General features: G+C 37.3%; 1 protein-coding gene across 1 annotated transcript in view; it reads right to left on the bottom strand.

Moving 5' to 3' along the window:
• Nucleotides 1–15,294, bottom strand: part of DSCAM (DS cell adhesion molecule) — a 471,903-nt gene that overhangs the window by 108,048 nt on the left and 348,561 nt on the right. The window contains exon 12 of the mRNA XM_082049341.1: nucleotides 2,558–2,754. Within this exon, the coding sequence (XP_081905467.1) occupies nucleotides 2,558–2,754 (197 nt within the window). The remainder of the gene's footprint in view (nucleotides 1–2,557; nucleotides 2,755–15,294) is intronic.

Raw genomic sequence — 15,294 nt, 5'->3', positions numbered from 1 at the left:
ATAATAAAATTTTGGGTGGTCTTTTACTTCAATTTGTTATTTAATAAGATAGAAAGTTATAGATAGTTTTTACATATATGGTCATAATGGTATTTTTCTACAGGACCACTGCTTCATTCAATGTACAATAGGGAGATGATTTTTCAAATGAGCAGATATTTCAAATACCATTTTCTTGTCATTGTTCATTGTGCCGCTCCAGACTTTATTTACTGCACATGGTTCAAACTGTGCCCTGAAGACAGACTTATTCATTTTCTCACAGCCTTTTCTGTGGCATTCACCTATGTAATACCCATTTCAGAAACATGAGTGAATTTATTTTCATAAGCCCTGACATCATGGAGAGTATTACCACCATCTCATATGGAGAAATAAGGAACCAGACATATGATAATGTTGGTGACTGCTTGACAAGTTGCCACATATTAGCTGAGCCATGGTAACTCCATGTGTTCTGAGGAATAATCCTCAGCAAAGCCAAGGTAATGTGAGCACAACTCTCATTCACCACTGGTTAAGATAAATAGATTAATTTCCCACTTGCTACAAGGATATTGGAGAGTTATCGTCTGAGATGTTGTAACTTGTCAAGCTGTGTTAAGTTGCGTGTGTGGCTGAGATTTAAAATAGGAAAACAAAATTTTTCAGAGCCCAATTTGATACATCTAGGGCCTTCTTTTCCCTCCTCAGAGTCCTTAGCAATAAATAGCATTTCATATGTTCATAACAGCTTCCACTGAGTTAAGCTGCAGCTATGAGAGCTTAGTACTTCTGCAAATCAGACCCCAAGGGCTCAAGGCAAGTACCTAGAAAACAAAGAACACACAATTATTGGCCACCTGTGAAAAGTGTGGTTTCAATGATCAGCCTTGCATCACACAGTGTCTTTCATTACTCAACCCTAATTCAACTCCAGAGAAAATCCAAGCCATGCCTGACTGAGGCAGAGGTCCTGCAGAAAAAATAAAAGCTGAGTATACAACTAAAGATCACATCATCATGCACACATGCAAAAGCACTGAGTTAAAAGCTTCAGAGACAACCTTAATCCTGACATTTTCTGGTTTGAGTGCCTTTTATCTCTCAGAAGTCAAAGTTTTTGTATGTAACATACATATAGATGTAGAATGCCACAACTGTACACAACTGCTTCAGAAGAGAATTCTCCAAGCAGGTCTCCAGCCTTCCAAAAAGAAGTATCGTTGTGCATCCAGACATTATTTTATTAAATTCAATAAGATGAATGAGAACAGAGAGGTCTAGAGGTCTATCTTATAATTAAATATTATCCGTAACACAAATATACTAACATGAACAAAGTCACACACAGAATTTATTCTTCCTCATAGAAATCAATGACAAAGATCTCTTACAGAGAGCAAAACCAGATTTTTTATTAGGTAACATCCAACACAATTTTTGGCTAGTGAAGAAAAATATATACCTCAAGAGTTACACTATAATACAGACAATCACCAAAAATCTAGAGAATTATTACCTTGAGCCTGGTAAAAATGTTTTTAAGAGTATGACTGAAAAACTGAAAATCAAGATTTTTGACTGAGAATCTATATGATTTTTAGAAGAATTCTTTTGGATTTCCTAAAGACACATGTTTTAAAATTTTAAATTTGAGTGGAAAAGTCTGTGTCCTGGTATATTGAGGGCAATGTCATATCCTGACTTTTTGCAAGTGACACCAGAAGTGACAGCAGGAGTTTCCTGTGTTTCCATGGCATCTTGGAGAAACCTAAGTCCCCAAGACAGCAGTGCCACTCATGTAGCCCCTCAATCTAATCTAGGTCAGCCACTTAGGAGTTTATGGAGTCCCACACACTGATTTATGAGGGAAGCCAAAATGCATGGCTCCCATAGCACCAGACAGCTTCCTGTCATGAAAGTGAAGATGAAGACTAGGACCATTTGCTAGGTGACTTGGTGATTTTTGCTACTGTTTCCGGTAAGCGCCAAATACTACTGGCAGCAGCACATATACTTCTTACGTATCTACATGTGCTTTTTCCTTCCATCTCACTTTGAATCTAAAGACTAGCCTGACTTTGCAAAATGGTTTCATGAGACCCTCAAAGTTAAAGGAAGGGAGGAAAAGTACTTGAAAAGACAGAATTTTTATCTCAGAACAGGTTAATGATTTTGGCGAAGGTAAGCCTGACAGACACCAGAACTAGGGGTCAGAAATTCACTCAGCGCTTATCAGCAGTGCACTCAAAACTGAGCTGTGCCACTCCAGGAAGGGCAGGCTAAGGAATGAACCATGTTGCTCCTGAGACAGAAATAATGGGGAGCTGTGAGCCAGGCTCACTCTCTTGTTGCCTCTGGAGCATGAGAAAATGGACAGTAATTTTTCTGGAGGGTGGGATGCAGAGGTTTCCTACCTACTCTTGCTGACAGCTCTCCAGGATTGTGCCATGGGTGGAGGGAGTGGTGCGTCTCTGACCTTGTAGGGCAAAGGTGGCTGTGCACCCCTATCAAAACCAAACCAAACAACACTCTTACACATGTAGATGAGTCATGGGTCACTTTGGTTTCCTACCTGCAGGGTAGAAATCACTTCATCTCCAACTTCCTTGGTGGAAACAAGGTAACGGGACATTTCAGGGTTAATGATTCGGTCTTCTTTTTCCCAGCGAACAATTATGGGTTTCTCTCCATGTGCTGTGCAGCTCATCTCCTTCTTTTGACCTTGCGTTGCCAAGGTGGTATTTGGATAGGAAGTTATCATAGCTGGAACTAGAAACAAAAAAAATATTGTTCTTCAGTGAGCTCACTAGTCTGATGATACACAGTTGGCCCTTCAGTTTGGGTCTCATTCAGTTTGTCCATATTTGACCAGACGGCCAAAAATGTGAGAAATTATTTTACTTTCATTTCTGTCTCAGGATATCTTCTTAAGATTGAAGATGGGTCTTGAAGGTAACTTAGCAGAGACGAGCTGGGGCTGGACAATGGAGCTGTAGAGCCAAGAAGATGCAAAGCCAAAAGAAGCCTGAGTCTACTTGTTCTGATACTCACAGGACAGCTTGTAATGTAATTAAAATATTCACAGCACATAAGGGTACTGTAAGTAATAAGCATTCAGATATGAGGTAAATAAAGAAATGATGAAAATTTCTTATTCCATCTGATATGCTACTGTTTTATTTGCTAACAGATACACGCTCTACCATTTTGTAAGACAGTAATGACCTATCAAAATGAGGGCTCAATCAAACCAGGATCTGTACAAAACTAAAAGAAAGACTCTGCACCAAAGAGCTTACAGTCCATGTATGAGCTGAGTGCATAGTTAACCTGTACGGAACTGGAAGTATAATTAAACTGAACAATAAATCTAGCTAGAACTGTGTTGCTGTTGTATTTAGAAGGTATTTTCAGAACAGTTGGGACATAATTGTCAACTTCGATAGTGATTCAGGATTTTAATGCTGAAAAGAGTACTCTCTTGCTAGCAAGAATAGGCTTAAGCCCAGGTATTTTCAGATTTTTGAACAAAATTTTTCTACAAATAGGAAGAAAAAATCTTCAGAGTGTTTAAATACAACCCCCTCAAAACATGGCATTTTTGGAACAAGATGGTCTTTTTGGTGTCCTCAGCCTGTCCCTTGCTTATGATTTGTCCACCAACGAATAGTACCTGGGCATTTGTTAGTAGGACGAATCAATGCCCAAGGGTCTGTCTATCAGTTCTGGCCCTTTTCCTGCTTGGGAGAAGCTGAAAAGCCCTGGACAGTATACAGAACTGCTCTCTTCCGAAGCAATTTATTCACTTTGTTCAAAGCATATGAGGTGGCAGTAAAGAGCCCCTTCTCTAAGTTCTTGCACTCCATGGTTGCCTCCTGCAATAGCTCCACTTTCCTTTCCATGCATGAACACTTTCCTGTGCTTATTGGAACGACTCAGTCATTCAATCTCAACTTCTCTGGGTGTCTATTTTAAGAAGATGACATTGGCACAGAACCTGATTTGGGTCCTTCCCAGTCTTTCCTCCTGCATCTATTGCATCTATTACTACCAAGCAGAAAAAAAAAAAAAAAAAAAAAAAAAAAAAAAAAAAAAAAAAAAAAAAAATCATCCTTACTTAAATGAATTACTATAATTGCTATTCTGAAATGTTAATGCTTGGTGGCATGACCTTTTCACATGCCAGAGCTGTTGATTCTTGGATATGACAATATGTCAGGATGCAGCCCTTTTTATTCAGAGGCTTTCTGAACCAAAACAAACTGATTTGAAAATTAACAGGGCTGTGGATCTGTGGGTCAGAGTTACGAATGGGATCTAATTACAGGAAGAAGTCTTAGAAAGGTCTTGTGTGAGACATGAGGCTCTTTAGGCACTGATATACGTTAGTGATGAAGTATGTCTTATTTAGCTGTTTGGACACTAGGTACTGATTAGTTTTGTCAAAGAGAAGCATTCAAAAAGAAGAAAAGACAAATAATCAGAATAGAAAATAAGGACAAGTCTGATTCCATTTTCCAGAGAATGAAAATAACTTCAGCTTTATCTGGTGCTTCTCTAAGTACTGATGCCCTCAAGGAGGTTACGTTCAGAAAGTCACTTTTTGTGGTCATCTGCTTATTGCTTCCAAAGACAGAAGCTAGCATACTCAGCCTATGGAAAAGCGGGTCTTTGGGCTCTGTATGCACAGGTATGCATACTTCAACAAATCTGCCTTCATCTGCAACACCTGAAATCAATATATGCTTTTATGCATTTTGTCATCAACAACAGACCCAATTCAAATAAGTGGCAGGCTACGAAGGAACCCACATTACAACCATTAGCTTGTGTTACCACCTTCCTTCCATAATCTCCTAAACCTCCCAGGCCTCTCTTCCTTCTTCATTTGCTGCACCTCTCCACATCTCCTTCTTTTTTTTTCTGAATGCAACACACTCCAGTCCCCTTCACTTCCCCCTCTTCTCTTCCTGCTGAAACCTTCTCAGGTTCTCACATGTTCCCTAACCCCTACAGCAACATTTTCCTCCTCCAACCTCATTTCCCTTTCCTCATTAAATCCTGCCAACCTCCAAAGTCACCTAAGTGATTTTCTTTATACTGACAGTCCTCCTTCCCATCAGTATCTCCTACTTTGAGTTGTATGTTATCTTCTGGTGAAGGAGGGATCATGTGGATAGCCATCCAGGAGCTGAGGGGTAATCCATGCTTCCTGACGAGGTATCAGAGCACCCAGCGTGCCCACATCCCCAGGCAGAGGGCTCAGCATTTGAAGGAGGTGAGCCTTGAACTGGCAGGTCTACCCTCCTCCTGCTTCGCAGGTGGGAGCACACAGTGTGCATCCACAGAAAATGAGATGTTTGGATTTGGATTTAAATCTCGTGGACCTCAAGAAACCTGTCTCAGAGACTCAGTTTCGGTTCTCCTAAACAGTTGTCTACCAAAAGTCCCCTGACATGTGACAGTGCCAAACCAAACACTTGCAACCATCTTGTGCGCTTTTTGTAAAACAGAGGTTAGCATATGAAGCTCATTTTTTTTTCCAACAAACTTTCTTAAGAAGAACAGCATAAAAACATGCAAAGAAATATGATTTTATTCCTCAGATACAGCTTTATCCCTCCTTATCCTTCCTTTCCTCTCATTTAATCTTCGACACTGATTCTTTATTGCTATAGCAGTGCCTCACAGCTAAATATTTGCCCTTCCTCCAAAGCTGATTTTTCACTCTTCACAATTTATCTCCAATGATCCTACACCATAAGCTTTTCTTTTTATCTTCCTCTATGTCAAAAGATTTCTGGTAATAAAGCCACAATCCCAAGGATATTTTAGGCAACCTGTTTCTTCATTTTCCAACTATCTTTAATCAAATTACTGATGCAAATAACTGAGATAAATATGATGGCTCTTTACTGACAAAATAATCTAAAAAACTGTAAATAAGCAAACTAAATCTGCACTATATATGCATGAGAGATTCTCTGAGGATGACTTTAAAAAAAGTGAAGGCATTTAGAATCATGAAGATGATTCAGATGCAATATTAAGTGTGTGCATCCTTTATGTCTCTTCAAATACACATAGAATACAGACACATATAATGATATATATTTATATAAGAGAATTTTGGAAGAGAAGGGCATATTGCTCTGTGTGTTCAAGGAACACATAGCGTCATGTGCCAGGATTTTGGAGTAGACTTCCCTGTAGGACAAATTAATACAAAATTCTCTCTTCTGGGGTTCTCCACATCTTTCTCTGTGGCATGCCATGTGGCTTGCCCATTGTTACATGTCTACAGTTTAGAGATTATGACAATTTCTGTTTTCAAGGTATGGATATTGCTGTCAGCATGATTAATCTAGGACATTTCTCATTTAAAGTTGGATTTCCATTTGGAAAGATGATTTTTTTATTCCTTTTCCCAGGTTAAACTGTTGTTTTCCCCCTTCTTTGTGTCAACCTGTAAAGAGTAATATTGCTTTATAATATGAACAATTTCATCATTAAAATTGAAGTGCAAAATTTTGTCATTGAGGTTACTCTGAAGAATCATGGAACTGGCTAAGAGGAAACAGTAATCTTTGTCCCATTTTTGAAGAAAACTGAACCTGGACCTTTCCTGACATTCAGTAAAAATTACTTATTCTGACTTTTTTTTTTTTTTTTTTTTTTTTTTTTTTCTGTTACTACTGAGTGTTTTATCAGGAACTGAATGCAAACAAAACTGAAAAACATTTAATTACCTTGACAAAGACTAGTATCATTATCCAGAATTAGAAGGCTATAGTAAGTTAGGTGAAGCCTGAGCAAAGTAACAGAATCTTTAAAATTCTTTTAGAATAAACCTTCATGAGTTGCTAGAAAACTGAAATTCATATTAATTTTAAAAATTATGTAGGGAGCGGAGAGGGAGGAATAACTATTTTTTCTTTCTTTTAGCTCATAGATGGAAATAGCTATGTGAGAAGAAAGCAAATGAAAAGACTCCCTATCTTTATATTGTAATTAAACACTGAATATCCTTGTATATAGGATATATTATATTTATATAATATATCTATATCCTTAAATGGTTCTAAGACTGACTGAAGTTCTCAGTATGCTTAAGACCTGTTACTGTCCGTGGTCTTCAAATGGTATTTTCCTGGCAACCTGGCTGTGATGAGAAGAGAGGAACACAACACCACCATTGGTAAGGAGATGATGTGTCACTGTACAATGTGTTTTGAGTTAAATTGCTGATTGTAGTGGGACATTAATGCAGATTCTTGTTGGTCTTGACAAAGAGGATGGAAAAGATGCGGCAGATAAACAAATCTAAAGGCATCATGATCTGGAGATAAGGGAGCACAGGAGAATTGAGAGTGTGCTCGATAACAGACATGTCTTGGCCTCTGTCAGTGGTGTGACTCCTGGCATTTCACCATGTCTCACCGTGTTTCCACTGCTCTTGATCTGAAGATCTCTGCCCTGGCATAGTGTCACTCCCACATATCTTGGATCCTTTAGTAAAGCATGCTCAAAATGGCCCATTTGGGGAAAAAGCTGTCACCATAGTGGGGTTCGTCTTGCAAGCCTCTATGCCAGGCTAGGCATTGTAGACTTCCTCAATGCAAAGGAAGATCGAATACTTCAAGAGTGCTGTTCATCTAACCAGATGAACCGTGTCTTCAAAGCCTCTTCTTTGATCATTCAGGAACCAGAAATGCCTTTCTTGATTGCACACATGTGCACACTGATGCTGTAATGAGGGAAGATGAACTCCCTTTGTTTTTCTTGTACAGCTTCTAGAACAGAGAACTAAGGCCCTTTGATGCAGTTTCAACAACACTGGGTAAAAATAACATCATGAATGAGGACAGGAGTTGTGATGTAAGAAAACTGCATTAAATTTGAAATGAATATATGCTGAAAAAAATGAATTAAAATTACAAATTAATATTTAATCAAAATTCAGCCTGTCGTCTCATGCTGGTCAGCCACTGTGTGAATACTCTTCTGTCCATAACATATGAGATTTTTCTACCTTCAAAACAAATTCCCTTTTCCCCAATCCACTTTTGCTCAGGCAAATAAATCCCATGCAAATACATTACTTAAAATTAAGGAAGATGTTGATCTCACACTAAAATTAGTTGATTTCTGTTTTTTAATTTATTTTCAAATTTAGCAGACTTCAAGTAGTCAGTGAGTGCATACGTAAAATTGTTCTCTTAAATTTTTGTTTACTTAAGAGGCACCTCTGCAGAATTCAAATGGTGTCCTGAATCTTGCAGAGAATTTTAAATCAACATGACTGCTCAAATACTTCAATATAAGCACATAGTTTCTTGGTAAATATGTGACCTCTCCAGTAGGTGAAAGTAATGCTCTTAGCCCTCCTCTTCAAGAGATGCCCAAGACTAGAAAACAAACTGTATGTCTGAATGGATGAAAAAGATATGCTAACACAAACCCAAAAACTCCATTTTCATGAATACAAGTTATTTTCACAAAAATAATGAACATATAATTAATGAAAACTGTTTTCTACCAATATTCTCTAATTTTGAAGATGAACTTCATGTTTGAGACCTACTTATGTTTGTCTGTTGTGAATCTCCTTTAGAGACATGTTCTTTTAAGATAAATATTTTAAAATTCAATTTCAAATATTTAAATATTTCATGAAAGTGAATTTTGAATGCAATATTTCACTATATTGCTTGGAGTTAGTGCTGAATTTGTTGTGGAAGCAACGCAACTCTCAAGCAGAAACAATACTGGGTGACTTATATAACTAATCAATATGGCATGGATTTCAAATTCAAAATGCAAATACTTTGAAATCAATTGCTGTTGGAGTTCCAGACTACAGGAATTCCTAACATGTAAACCTGAGAACTTTGAGGAGAGAAGCAAAAATTTGATGAATTAATAAGACAGGTTGAATTATTTACTCAGCTTTAGTTTCAGGAGTCTACATCATATAAAAATAAATCCAGATAATTTATTGACAAATACATTCCTGAAAGCATTTTTAAAACAAAGCAAAACAAATCAGACTAACTCCTACTGCCAGCCTGCCCTAAAAGGAGGGATGCTAGGTTTTTGCATGCTCCCATTAATAGCTTTTAGGTGATTGGATTTCTGGACAATAGGCAAGAGCTTCATTAGCAGTTCTATTACCAAAAAAATCTTCTGCCAGAACAGTATGAGAAACAGTAGTGTCATGGAAAAAGAGACTCTGCACAGCAGAAACTGAGTCTTTATGTTTCTATTTAGTGAAGAGTGATGTCCATGAGAATTACAATACATAAATAATAGAGAGAAGTTAAACACTGACGTGAACAGTCCGTGCCCCAGCTACTTAAGTTTGCATTACAAATTCCATTTCAAACCACAAGACTCAGTGGTATATAAAAACTATACTATTAGGATATTGGGGTGTCCATACAAGATAATATCTGGAAAAAAAAAAAAATCTAAAAAAAAAAAAAAAAAAAAAAATCAATGTGTGGGAATGAGTAAGTATTCTGCACACCATAAAATACCATTTAAGCTAGCTATTCTACTGATATAAATGAAATTACTTTGATTATAAGTATTTTTCAAACATGTGTTTCCAAGCTAGAACAGGCCTCGTTTGATGCTAAGCTTTAATAAGAATGACAATGATGTCTTGAGTACTTGGCAGCTTCACCAGTGCCTCATGATCTGATTGAATATGTCAGGGTAAAGGCTGTGAACATTTAGGATTCATATCTTATTCACTCAGAAGCAGTTTCAGGTCACATTATAGGAAAAGAAGTTGATTTATTTTGCATGACAACTATGAATTTTAACCAAAAGACACATTAATAAAATAAAAAAGGTCTTTTCTCTCAAGTCACAAAGGCGCTTCTTTCCTCTTCCTAAGGTCTTTTCTTGCATTAGTTTTATGTTTGCACAGTGCAAACTGCTGTCTTCAAATGATACACATGAGACCAGCAGCTGCTTACATTTCTTGGTCTTTCCTTTGACTTCGACATCGTTCTGAAATGAATGTGACTTTCTTTCGCTTTGCTATGCAGCTTCAATTCCCATTTTGTCTAACTGCACTTCCTAATAACCAAGAGAAAGAAAATGGGAAATGATAAGCTGACAACTTTGTTCCCTGCAGTCAGTTATAATAAAAGCATGTGGAAATTTGTGACAAACTATGGTAACCCACATGAGGCACTGGAAAATCAGTTTCATCAAAGCTTGGCTAACTGTCGATAACAAAAATAAGTTGTCGAAGATCTATAAAAAATATAAATGCATTACCTTGTATATAATTATGATTTATGAAGGCTTAGATAAAGACCATCTTCATCATCGGCATTGTTCAAAAGTATGGATGTCTAAAAAATAGTATTAGAAACTTGTATCCATTACATATAAATTTATTGGGCCACTTTTTATTCCAAATCAATTATGATCTTTTTTTCACCCTGTATAAAAGTCAGGCTGGAAAGAGTAGGAATGTTAAATAGTTATAACTAACAATGTATAATTTTAGATAACAGTCCAATGCTTTGATCTTAAATAGAATTCAGTCTGCCATCAAGATGGCATCAAGTTTTAATGTTAAATGAGAGGGTTACTGCTATCATAATTGTAAAGTCAGGCACTCTAATTTTTGGTGACTTAATGAATGCAAATCAGAAACAAACAAACAAAAAAAATAGACTGGAATCGCATGGGAGAGTGTTCATTTTCATACAAGTTGTTATGTTTTAACCTTTACATTTGTGCCATTTCATTAAAAATACCCAAACAGTTTACAGGTTTAAAAGGTGAAAAAAAATAAAAAAGGCAGACAGTCACTGGAAAACACAAGCTTTAATCAGGATATATTTTATGGCCCAGTAATTCCCATGGGTCTTTTAGATTTTGGAGGCTGTGAAGTGACATGTGTAAATGTTCCTCCCAGGGGAAGAGAAGCAAGCACTAATTGAGGTATTGACGGGTTTAAATGAAGCAGAAACACACTAAGAAACTCTGACTACAACAAAAATGAGTATTGGTGAGCAGTGCATGCTGGGACATTAATGGTTTTCATTCACTGCTCATTCACGCAAGTAAGTATACTTTTAAGCATCATGACTTGGGTCTATAACAGCTCAGTTCTGAGCTAAAAAGCCATGAAATGCTATCTGCTGATGTATACGAGAGCTCTGGCAGAACTAGTCTCATCAAGCCTTCCAGAGTGAATTATACTTTTATTGTTTAGATATATGCAAATATACCAATAGCATCTGATACTCTTATAATGGGAACAGAACTCAAATGTATTAAAAACAGCAAGATACAACTCTCTATGTATTTATGTAGGCATTCGCTATGTAAGTACATTAAGACAAACAATATAAATATATATACTCTGCATATTAATACTAAAATAAAGGAATTATTGCATTGTGTATATGCACAAAAGCATTCACCTGTGCATGGAGGTAGAGCAGTTAGTGGGATTCATCTCAACCTATCATCAGGTGGCTAAAAATTAGTCATCGAAGTCTTCAGCTAGTCAAACAAGGATGACTTCTGCAGCAGTCCTTGGCGTGGGGGAAACAAGACTTTCCAGAGGGCAATTAATCTTGTCTTAAAGATGAAGAATGGCTTCTTATTCATGATAAAAAGACCTCAGGGTGAGCTGTTTAGGCTTTTGCAACCAACCTTCTACAGAAGCCTAGCTTAAAGCCAGCAGAATGCAGTGCTAAGGGTCTAATCTTAAATTCTGCATTCCTGGGGAGTTTCAGGATGTCAACAAATGCTACTACCTCAGGAAAAACAGGAAACGAGATTCATCTGGTGAGAATATGATCCTAATAAAAAGCTCTGAAGACATTTGTTTTGATGGACATCAATCTGGTTTCTCCAGTCAAAATTCTAGTATTTGCCCCTTGTTACAGAGACCATGTAGGGATGGTTTGAGAATAGTCTGACTGCCCATGGAGTATTATCTCTGCTTGTTACTGAAAACCAGCAATCTTGATTTCTAATCTATTCTATCTTTTATTTTCCACTATGAGGTCTATTTTCTACTTTGGCTGCTCAGCATGCAAGCAGCTTCTGAAGGGAAAACAGATCACCTAACTTGATCAGTAAGAGGAGAACATTTCTAGAAGAATGGGGAACCATCTTAAAGACTGCACAGTCTAGGAAAAACTGGTAGGTAGCTTGAGTACTTAACAATTTTTTTTAATATATGTCTTATGGAAGCACAGAAATACTGATAAGAAAAAGCAGAGAGGGTTTAGATAAACATGATATTTATCAAGATATTCAGCATAACACTTCTGTGAGTTACATTTACCCCTAAATAAACAGCAGCTCTTACAGAAGAAAAGAAGAAAATCAGAAACGAAAATTCTCACTTAGATTAAACATAAAATTAGGACCCAGCTTGGGGACTTCTTGGTGCCTTTTTTATTAATTGCTGTTATGCTGTTGCAGTGCTTTAGCAAATCTGAAGGGTAGGCCTTTCCACTGAGTATTTTGGGACTATGAGATTGAACAGTTAATAATGCTTCTAGACAAAAGCAATGGATGACAATTTGGCTCTAGTACCCAAATGCCTAAGGCGAAAGGAAGCAGACATAATTTGAACCAGCTTTATGGTTATTTTGGCTTGTTCAAAGCAGACAATATGCTCATCCAGCTGTGAGCCAGAGAACAGCTCAAAAGTAGTTTTAAAGCCAAATTTTACACTACTGTTCCTGATATTGACAGTGTCCTGCTATATAACTAGGGTCCTACTGTATAACCCAGGTCAACGTGCGTGTGCTTGTGCTTGTGCTTGTGCTTGCAGATGGGTGAGTGAATGACAGAGGGAGAAGAATGTTTTCTGTGTAGTCAAATAAGGAGAATTTTTTCATTACCTGGAAAAGAAGACAAATCAACCCTCATTGCCTTCTTCCCTTGACCTTCAGCTGTCCTGTGGATTTCTCTTTTCAATACACTCTTAAAAATGTTTCTGTTTCTCTAGGGACTGTTTTTACCCCTTGGCCAAGGAAAGGCATCGTAAATACTAGTGTTTCAGACAGGAGCAAATTATAGCCATCCATCTCATGAACAAGCACATGGCACAGGGCTGCGGGTCTCTTTCCTCCACAGTACCTTCTCACAGCATGAATGCTATAAGGAGTTCAAAGGATTTGGTTTATTTTTTTTTTTTCCTTTAAATTGTCTTTCAAATCAATAGGAACTCCCATTCCCTCTTCCACATGCAGAACGAACACACAAAACTAGAAGCCAAAATGGCAGTGGTGATAATGTAACCACCAGCAAAGGAGGAAGGAATTCATGCTTCTAAGCGTGGTTTGACAGATCGTATACAATTGATGTTGAACATTATAAATGAAGCAGCTAGTTACAGGGGCAATATGAAAATACTTGTTTGCTTTTTTTGTAACCAGATTGTCAAAGGTTTCTTTCTGATTCACATCCTTAAAATACACACACATACACAATCCGCACTTAGATCTAAACTTGCTACCTAAATTATTAAATTATCTTCAAAGAAAGAGTTTGCCTTTAGAAAATTGAGGAGCTTTAAGTGCTGATTTGGTGATTCTGCATTTTGATTTTACTTTTAAAAATTATATTCCATTAAAAAGGAACAATAATTTACAGTGAAATATTGTGAGATTACACAATATATAACAGCCTTATTAGTCACATGCACCAGGAGGTCAGGATTTATATTCTCTTTTTATTGGGGTGGTCTTGCTCTTTCTATGATACCCTTTAGAGTTTCATGTAACTCGGTAGGAAGCTTTTCAGAGCTGTTCCTGTTGGGACTTTACCTGTTCTCTGACAAAAAAATGACAGTCAATTTCTTCAACCCAAAACTATTTTATGAGCATGTGGTGTCTTTGACAAAAGGAATTGCTGAAAAGGGTGTATTAACTCAGCTTTCAATTACCGGTCAAAAGATGAGAAAAAGACACTGCAAACAGAGTAAGCAATGTTTGAGGACACAACCTTGCATCTAAATGCCTCAGCCTCTTCCTCCCTATTTTCTGTTTTTCTAGCATGACAAACATTTCACTGTGTATACCGGCTTTGTGTCAACAACACAAAGGAAGTAAAACAATACAGACTAGATCTGTTAGTTCATTATCTTAAGTTTCTTCAATAATATTTTATTTCCAAAATGAAATATTTCCTATAACAGACTGAGAAATTATCATCCCATTATACCTTATTAACTTGGCTGTAAGGACACCAAGATGTAAGAATGGCCACACAAGGCTTTGAAATTCATTTATCTGCATCACATCTAACCACTGTTTCTTGGGATCCTCTCTTGCTTTTTATGACTACACAGAAAGAAAGGCCTCTGGTTATGAAGCAATGCTGTCCAGTAAACTAGGTGGATGACTCAGGCTTGGAGAGGAATGATCAGAGTTTTCACATTCCCAGCTGTGAAAGAAGGATGCCCTACATTTCCTTGGCTCCATAAAAAGTAATCTGAAAATGGTGAAAACTCAGGCTGGAATGGGGATCTCAGGATTTCCCAGCCTGGTGAAGCTGAGGACCTTGAGTGTGCCTGTGGTTTGACATCATAGGTGGGACCAAGCTCTGGGCTCCACAGCTCCTGGTTCAGCTTTTACTACAACCTTCCTAAGACATTGGGCTGGATTTGTAGTCAGCTATGGGCTGGTCTAGGCCCTCAGAACCTAGCTCCTGGACAATAATTTACGTGTGAAATCTAATGATGGAGAGCCAATGGATGGAACTTTCTGAATATTTCTAATCATTTATTTTCAACTGTTGTCTGTGCAAATATCTAACATTTTATTTTTCTCTCCACAAAAACTGGAAAATATACAGAGAAATGAAATAATTTTCATCAAGCCATCATCCATAATTCTAATTTCCCAATGACTTGGAACACTTCTGCTTATTTTATTCATAAACCAATGCAAGACCCATCAGCTACTGTGCAAGCTTCCCTTCTTGTTAATGTCTCTGTTATGAAACTGGACTCAGAACACCAAACACTTTTTAGACAGTAACGACTGATGCTCTGCAAATAACTACTGGAATCCAGGATTTTTTGTTTGGTTTTGTAGTGTGTAGTTTTTGTTGTTGTTGGGGTTTTTTTTGCTGTTGTTGTCTTTTTCTTGGTAGCTGCTTGTAATGAAAGATTTACCATATTACCCCATGTCCTGTAAAAAACACTCTGAGATTTTATCTTGAGAAGCTCTTTCACTTCTGCTCTCTGTTAATTGATGGAAAATCTGGCTGTTTGAAATTTGGCATCAAAAATCCCTTGTTGTTAAAGGTGTG

Source organism: Streptopelia decaocto, assembly GCF_964273445.1.
Source record: "Streptopelia decaocto genome assembly, chromosome: 1".
NCBI lineage: Eukaryota > Metazoa > Chordata > Aves > Columbiformes > Columbidae > Streptopelia > Streptopelia decaocto.
The sequence above is the reverse complement of the archived record's forward strand: the minus strand, read 5'-3'. Positions and strand labels throughout refer to the sequence as shown.